The sequence below is a fragment of the Chrysochloris asiatica genome, unplaced genomic scaffold, assembly GCF_000296735.1.
Source record: "Chrysochloris asiatica unplaced genomic scaffold, ChrAsi1.0 scaffold00034, whole genome shotgun sequence".
Classification (NCBI taxonomy): domain Eukaryota; kingdom Metazoa; phylum Chordata; class Mammalia; order Afrosoricida; family Chrysochloridae; genus Chrysochloris; species Chrysochloris asiatica.
This window is the reverse complement of record NW_006408552.1, coordinates 16,098,808-16,107,599: the sequence shown is the minus strand read 5'-3', so window position 1 is coordinate 16,107,599 and position 8,792 is coordinate 16,098,808. Positions and strand designations below refer to the sequence as shown.

Genomic DNA, 8,792 nt, shown 5'->3' with positions numbered 1-8,792 from the left:
TCAACACAGCAACATGACAAACTGTGTGACAAACTGACAGATGACTGAAATTACTTAGTCCCAAAGGGGCAGCTATTGTATGAGACCACTACTTTAAAAAGTCAAGAAATTTTTTCAGGCTACAATACACTTTCTATGATGATTTCCAGGGGTGGGAGGGAAGGGAGAATTATTCACTAGGTAGAACATAGACACATTGAAACTTGGGTGATGGGGAAGACAGTTAACAGAAAAGGAAAGGGGAAAAAAATGAAATTGCTTTCTTCTTGTTTCCTTTCATGTACTGTGAGGGAAAGAATGTATACTTCTTTTCTCTCTAGGACAAACCATTGGGAACTTTCCCACAAAATAATAAAAGGAAAGAAAAGAAGGGGGAAAGATTTGGGGTTGGGGAGTGGTGATGGTTGTGTACCATGGGGAGTGTGGTTGGTGTGGCTGGGTTGTGCATGCAAAAATGGTTGAAAGAGCAAATGTTTGGTTGTATATATATTACTACAATAAGAAAAGAAAAAATATGAAGAGCGAGATATTGACTTTGAAATAAGAATAGAGTAGAATACATTTGTGTAAAACAATACGAGCTGTGAAAATCAGTAGGAGTTAATTCATCACAATTTTGATAGCTTGTTATTTGCCTAGTGTCATTGTTGTTAGTTGTTGGGTGCTGTTGAGTTTATTTCGACTCGTAGCAACCCATGTGACCGAGTAGAACTGCCCCAGTGGGTTTTCTTAGCTAAGTTCATCTTTACGGGAGCATCTCTGGGTGAGTTTGAACTGCCAACCTTCTGGTTAGTAGGTGAGCATAGTTTGCACCACCAGGGACCTCAGTAGCATTGTTGTTGGTTGGCATCAGCTGATTTTCCACTCACAGTGACCCCGTGTGAAAGAGTAGAAGTGCCTCGTAGTGAAGCAGATCTGCAGACCTTTCTTCCACAGAGCCACTGGGAGGGCTCGAACTGCCAACCTTTCAGTCAGCTGACTGAAACACCAGGGTGCCCCATGCTGTGATTATGGATACTTTTTATGGCATCTTTGTAATTTTCTGACATTTCTAATGTATACAATGAGTATGTACTTTTTTTGGTAACCAGGAGTAAAACTAGTAAAAGTGTTGCCACCTGCCTCTCTCCTAGTGCTGCCCTCTGACTCTGGGTGTGGCTCGGCCATCTACTGGGAGACAACTCTCTTCCTCAGCTACCTGTTCCTAGGCTCCTAGCTTGACTGGACTCTCAGCAGATACCATGTCGAGAGATCAAGTCCATCAAGACTGTCTTCTTTTTGCTTCCATCTCAGTATTTCCCTCTGGTCCCCACTTCTTCCCTTTCCCTTCTCTCTCCGAAGACTAAGAATCTGACCTTTTCCAGATGCCCTTGGTCATCTGGTTTCCTTCTACTGCCTCTGTCCATTTTCCATGTCAACTTCTTCAATCTCAGTACCACTGGCATTTTCCATGCAACCACAAGTATCTTAAGTTCTCCCTCTCCCAAGGTAGATGGGGCGTGAACCCTGCTGCCCCCTCCGAATTGCCCAGTTTAGCTCTGATTTCCTTTCAGTATAAATGCATTGCTTTGACCTTCTAAATTGTCCGTGGTCTCTGTAACAAACAAAGCTGTTCATATTCACATACACAGTGAGTCCAAGAGTATTGCTACAAAATCATAGCTTCATGAAACAAAAAAAAATATCAAAACAGGAAGCTATTGTGTATCAATATATCTGTCATCTAGGTCTGTAAACTTCTGAGGGTGATGTTTCCATCTCTCCTGGAGGTATAGTGGATTAGTCATTGGGCTGCTAACCGTAAGGTCAGCTGTTGAAGCCCACCAGCCGCTCAGTGAGAGAAAGATGAGGCTGTCTGCTCCCGTAAAGACTGACAGTGTACAAATCTCTAAGGAGCACGTCTCCTCTGCCCTGTAAGGTTCCTATGAGTTGGAATTGACCCGTCCATAAAAAATCCTGCCCTCTTCTGTTTGCACCATCTCAAAACGGCAATGTTTTTCTGGCCTTTTTCTCTCCTGTGCAGTTTTCTGTTTTCTTAAAACTTCTTCCTAATAAGCCCCCAGGATCATCCTATATCCTTGGAGAAAATCTATCAAGATGACCCTCTGGGACCCCTCTTCATCCCCACCCTCCGCCAAAAAAAGTCACCATAACCTTCTGAGCTGAGCTCTCTGCCTTGAGTTGAACCAGCCCAGCAGATCCCCTCGGAAGCCACTGTTTCTATTGGATGTTTTATTTGAAAACTCCCTAAGGAGACTTGTTGTAAAGTGCTGTCAAGTCGGTTCTGACTCATAGCAACCCTGCATAGGGTTTCCGAGGCGTTACATCTTTGTGGGAGCAGAAAGCCTCATCTTTCTCTCCTGGAACAGTTGGCAGGCTTATCGTATAGAGACTAAGACAAGTATATTTCTGAGAGAACTTGTCTGCAGCCATCCACTGACTGCAGAGACAGGTTTAAACACGTTTGTGGTTTGGAATAAAGCCATGCATGTATAAACTGGACTCCAGCAGCAGTACAAGTTGACGTCCCCTCATACAACAAGTGTTTGCAGAATGCTTGTTAGTGAAAGGTAGCCAGCAGGGTTTGAGAGGCTGTGCAAACACAAGCTCCTAGGGCTCACAGTCTGCTTGCACCAGACCAAGGCCAGTGAGGCTGACAGAGGAGGTGTAAGACATGGCTGTGATAGTCCAGTAAGTGAGACAGCAAAGGCTGGGGAGCCAGGTCCAGTCTCTGGAGGAGGTGAGAGGGAAGCTGATGCTGATAGGTGCCTTCTCCCACAAAGAAGACATACGAATGCTGAGAAGAGTAGAGGTGGTTAGCGTGGGTGTAGCATGGTGTAAGGAATGCCAGTGTCTTAGCTGGGTTCTCTAGAAAACCCACACCCTAGAAATCACTTCCATTGTTTTGAGATGCTGATGCTGTATCCGGCGGCCTGCTCTTCCAGAGTTCCGATGAAACAAGAAAGGCTTCGGTGAGGGTTTTGCACAAGGGAAAGCAAGGTGGAAACAGAATATCAATTGTAATCCTAGGCATTGCCGGCTGCCTCCTGCACTGTGTTAGCAGACAGCCTGTTTGGGCAGGGATCCAGGAAGCCGACACAACAAGAACATAAAAGGGGCCCAGAAGCTTTCTCTGCAACTTCATCGATCGGGAAGAGAACGTGGCAGCTCAGAAACCCGTCAGAATGTCTTTCTGGAAGCTCAGAACTGGGGGAGGATGAGCCGGTCTTGACAGCCGCTCTATTTTCCCGTCGCGCACCTCACTAAAGTGGAATGCAGTCAGCATACTTGAACTCATCCTTAAAAGTCTTTTGAAAGTTTAGGCGAGATGAGTGTAGTTTCTCAGGCTCTTGCCATTCTCTCTAAATTACAAGCTGTGCTGGGAAACCAAGTATCAATTGAAGGAACGAGGCATTTAGTCCACTGTGGCCACCTGCTGTCCATGCCAGCTGGTCAGTGGGACTCGAGGAGGTGAGGATGTTCTCCTGGGGGTGGGGCCCCCCAAAGATCCTTGCAAGGGCCTTGAGCCTGGCACCTTGCTCAACGGAGACTCTGCACTGTTTATTCTTCAGGGGGCTTCAGTGTGGTGTTACTCAGCGTGTCCCTGGGGCTTCCTGGGACTTGGACATTCATTAAGTTGCAGTGTCCTCTGATCTGATGCAGGGGACATGCTATGAACATGTGTGTGGAATGAATCAAATGCTCGCTTCTTCTCCCTCCTCCATCTCCCTTCTTCAGGTCTCCCCAGCGCCCTGCCATTCATTCCTCCTGGACTTTGCCCCTTATATTTTTCCTGGAACCTGGAATGGGTATCAAAGAGGTGGGGGTGAGGATGATGTTGTAGGTACTATTGAGTTGATTCTGACTCACAGCTGCCCCACGTGTGTATTAGCGTACAATGGGCTCTGAGGGGTTTTCAGTGGCTGAGTTTTTAAAAGTTAATCACCAGGTATTTCTTCTGAGGTACCTTTGAATGGACTCAAATCTCTAACCTTTGAGTTAGCAGTTCAGCAAGTTCTCACCATTCACACCACCCAGGGATTCCCCAGCTGCTTTTATGAGTCGATTTTGACTCCCAGTGACTCCATATGACAGAGTTGAGTGGCCCCATAGTTTTTTCTAGGGTGTATCTTTAGGGGAACAGATCACCAGGTGGGTGGGTTCAAACCGCCACCTTTTGTTTAGTAATCAAGCATTTAACCGATAACTCACCAGGGTTCCTTATTGAGAAGGGGTATGCATGGGAATCGTGTCAGCAAGGCGACACTGAGACAATCTGAGAGAATGAGCGGCTGCATTTGGAGTCGGAAAGAATGGAGCTGTGCTGTGTGCCAGGAGCCCCCTCTCATCCTGCCTCTGCTAACTTACCCCTCCCTCCCCCACCACTGAGTCCTAAGAGCCCAACCTCCCACAGAGCATTCTACCCCAGACGGGCCCTATGGTCTGGCCATCAAGGACTCCATACCTGAGACAGGTGTGGAAGGAGAGAAGGCAGAGCTGCCTAGGGTCCTACACCTACCCAGTAACCCAGTCTCTGCCCTGCTATCCCTCTGCAGTGGCCAGTAGACCACAGGGCTGGACTGAGCATGGCCCACCCCATGGCTTTTCCCTGGACCAGAGCCTGGAGTCCACAACTCTGAGGTGTGAAGGGCTGCCATGTTCACACCTGCCCCTGCCTCTCAGACCCTTGCTGACTTTCTAAATGGCACCAGCTCATCGTATGTTCTGATGAAATGATAACTGCTCCAATGACTAATAACCATCACTGTAGCTCAAGCTCATCAAAGGAGCCCTGGTGGAGTGCCGGGGACTGGCCTCGACATAGGGGTTCGGTTCACGAGGAGGAGATACCTGGCGGCGATAGAGATAGCAAAAGAGACATAGAGATGCAAAGAGAGAGACAAAGAGACACTCTGAAACCAGAGTGAATGCTGGACTGGCATCAGGCAGATCCTGCGTTGCAAACATCTCAGCCATGAAGTCCGTAATATCCTGCATAGTAAACATCTTAGCTAAACAGGCAGTGTGGTTGCAAGGCTGGACTGAGCCCCCTGCATGCTGTGACGCACGCCTTGCCTGTCTTAATGCACGCAGTGCCCGCACTGCCTCCAATGCCAGCAAAAAGCACCTGGATTCGTTCTGTGCCTCCTTTTATTTAGGGGAGGAACCATACACAAAGTTAGGAGGGACTAAGACAAGGTACAGCTGTCAATCTTACTTTTCCAGACATTCAGGCAACTTTACATCATACTCTGCAGGTTCGAATCTCACCACCGCAACTTGGTTTCTCAAGCTTAATTAACATACCTTTTAGCACCTAGCCTCAAATGGGGGGAGGAAAGGGAGGATTGGAAGGATTCCCATTGTGTCAGCTGCCCAGCCCAGGTTCTTCAGGAAAAGAGCTGCCTGGGTGAATAGGCATCACCTGGAAACACTTTAGGGAGGGCATTCCTATTGTCCTTGGAACAGACCAGGAAGCCACCCAATTTACTTTGAATGAATTCTCTGAGGGGAAAACTTTGCCTGTTTAGAATTTTACAGTCTTGACTTTTAGGAAAATATTACATTTATCTGTGTATATCAAGGACTTCATGTCTGCAATTAATAAAACATAACTGAACACTAAGATGAAAAATAATTTGTTATTAACTGCCAGGTGGCTAGATCTGTTACACTCGGGCCTATAGACCCTCGAACCTCTGACTAGGCCTTCACGGTCTGCAACAGTGGAGTAGTGGTTAAACATTGGGATGCTAGCCTAAAGGTCAGTGGTTCAAGCTCACCAGGCTGTCTTCCTGGGAGAACAATAAGGTAATCTGCTTCCGAAAAGCCTGAGCAGCCTTGAAAAACTCCTAGGCAGTTCTGCCCTGTCTACACGGTTGCTATGAGTCAAAATTGACTCAACTACAGTGGTGGGTTTAGAGCTTATTCATGTGACCTAAATTTCATGTAAAGTATCTTTTCCGGCGCTGTAGGATAAGCCCTGGACTGCTAACGGTAGGGTCACTAGGTCAAACTCACCAGTGAGCCACTCATCAGAAACCTAACATAGGATCACTATGAGTTGGAATCAACACAACAGCGCCTAACAACAGCAGCAGCAGACACATACATACATGAAGACATTTCAAGAAGTTTGAGGGAAAATTCCATTCTCTTTTCATTTCATTTTTCATGAGCATTTTGTAGCCCCCTTGTGTTTGTGTCTGTGCTCATGTGTATGTACATATGTGTGTGTGTATGTATATATCCCACTGCCATCAAGTTGGTTCCTACTCACAATGACCCTACACAGAGCTTCTGAGACTTTGAATCTTTATGGGAACAGACTATATTTTCCTTAGGAGCAACGGGTAGGTTTGAACTACTGACCACCACAGACCCTTTTGCATATATATACCAATTGTATGCACTTGAGTGAGAGTGTTGGAAAACACTATTAAAAGTACCATGGACTGCCAGAAAAACAAATACCTTTTGGAAGAAATGCAGCCAGGATGCTCCTTAGAAGCCAGGATGGCCAGACTTCATCTTTCATACTTCAGACATGTTATCAGGAGGGACCATTCCCTGGAGGAGGACATCATGCTTGATAAAGTAGAGGGTCAGTGAAAAAGAGGAAGATACCCCTGTACAGTGAGCTCAAGCGTAGCAGTGATTTTGAGATTGGCACAGGGCTGGGCAGTGTTTCGTTCTGTTATGCATAGGGTTACTGTGAGTCAGTGCTGACTCAGTGGCACCTAACAACAACAACCAACAGCATAGATTTAAAGGAAGGACTCAGATGGACATGGATGGCAGTGATGGGTTTCATGTCAGTTGAGAAATTGTCTGATCGAGTGGTAAAAGACAAGTCCGGGGTTGGCAGAGACTCAAGGTACAGCTGCCACGGCCACAGACACAAACGGGACTAGACAGCATTGTGTTGTGTTGTGCACAGGGTTGTCATGAGTCGGAATCCATGCCCATTGAGCATTGTCATGGCACCAGGGATTGCCAATCTGCCTTGGTATTTCACTGAATTTTGTTCTCCCTTGCAAAGTGTGCCCATTTTACAGATGGACAAGAAGGCTTGGGGAGCAGGTGTCCTTGGATTCTCCTCTACCACTGGGTCCACACGGGAGCTCACATATAGAGACACATCTTTCTGGGGACTTTCTCCAACTAGGGCCCTGCCCCACCAGGATGTGAATGAAGGGAGGGTGGAATTCAGGTCCACCAATAGGCAGCAGCTGAAGGGCCCTTCCACAGGACCAGGTGACACTCAGCTCTCCAGGCCTCTGGTCCATGTGCCTGCGGGTGGGCATCCAGGGTCCTAAGGCTCCCAGGGCCCAGACAGCCGGGTTGTTGTCACAGGAGAGGTCAAGGGGAGTGTGGCGAACAAGTGTTGTCTCTTCCCTCCTCATGATTGGACTGAGCACCATGGAACGTTGTGTGTGTGCTGATAGTGGGATTCCTCCCACACCTCCACAGGGGTCCTGCAAGTTCCACAGCTAGAAACTTCCACAGGGCCACACACATACAGACAGATAGACACACAGAGAGATATGGATACACACAGAGATATGGACACACAGACACACATATAGACAAACAGAGCTATGAACACAGACAGACACACACGAACATACAGGTAGACATATACAGAAACACACACACACACACATGGATACAGATAAAGACAAACAGACACACACATACACACCCAGAGATATGGGCACAGATACACATGGACATATAGACAGGCACACACAGACGGACACACAGATACACACGTGACCATATGCTCCAGACTGTGGAGCTAACAGTTGCTGTGTTTTGAATTACCAGGACCTGGTGCTGTGGGCCACCTGAGCTTCACTGAGATCCTGGACACATCCTTGAAGGTCAGCTGGCAGGAACCCCTGGAGAAAAATGGCCTCATCACAGGTGGGTGACCCACTCCCCAAAAAGGAACACTGAGCTGCCCCTACTCTAAGAACCTAGTGGACATTCCCTGCAACTTTCTCTAGGGTATCTGAGAGGTCATCTTGGCCACTTGACTGAGGCCTGGTGCCCAGTCACTTTACGCAGGACGCACCCCGAGACTCCAACCCTGTAGGGTATACTTCCCATGCAGACCACAGCCTCAGACCACAGACACAGTTTCTCCTCTGTATGACCTTTTTTTAAAAAAATTGTGATTTGGGTGAAAGTTTACAGAGCTCATTTGTTTCCCATTGAACATTTTATACACGGTTTTTTTTTGTCACATTAACTCCACTCTTCCCACTTTCTCCCTGTATTCCCAGTTTCCATTCGTCCTTCATCCCTGCTCCTTCCTTTTTTGGACAAATGCTGCCCTTTTGACCTTGCACAACTGAATATCCTGTTTGCTGTATAGGCTGCCTGTTGGTTGGCTGAAAGAGGATGCTGGGGTGTGGATTCAGTTCCAGGTCTGCAGAGTGTCTGAGAGTCACAGCCTTGGGGGTTCCACCAGTCTCTATCAGACCAGTTTGCCTGGTCTTTTGTTTTAATGATTTTGAATTCTGTCCTACATTTTCCCCTCCCTCTCTGTCCAAGGTTTCCTCTTGTGATCTAATCAGAACCATCCCAAAAATATGTGTTGGGATTCTCACCCCTACACCTGAGGGAGTGGTCCCATTTGGAAAAAGCTGTTCCTAGTTATGTTAATAAGGGGCTTCCAGGGTCTGTCCTAACCCAAACCACTTTCAAAATACAGGTCATCCATCCCCCTACTTACTGTAAGATTCCATTCCCGCAACCCCATTCTGACATCAGCCCAGAACTTT

At 47.2% G+C, this 8,792-nt stretch overlaps 1 protein-coding gene across 1 annotated transcript in view; it reads left to right on the top strand.

Annotated features, from left to right (window-relative positions):
- SDK1 (sidekick cell adhesion molecule 1) overlaps nucleotides 1-8,792 on the top strand; it is a 774,959-nt gene that overhangs the window by 566,617 nt on the left and 199,550 nt on the right. The window contains exon 20 of the mRNA XM_006859873.1: nucleotides 7,831-7,929. Coding sequence (XP_006859935.1) covers nucleotides 7,831-7,929 — 99 coding nt within the window. The remainder of the gene's footprint in view (nucleotides 1-7,830; nucleotides 7,930-8,792) is intronic.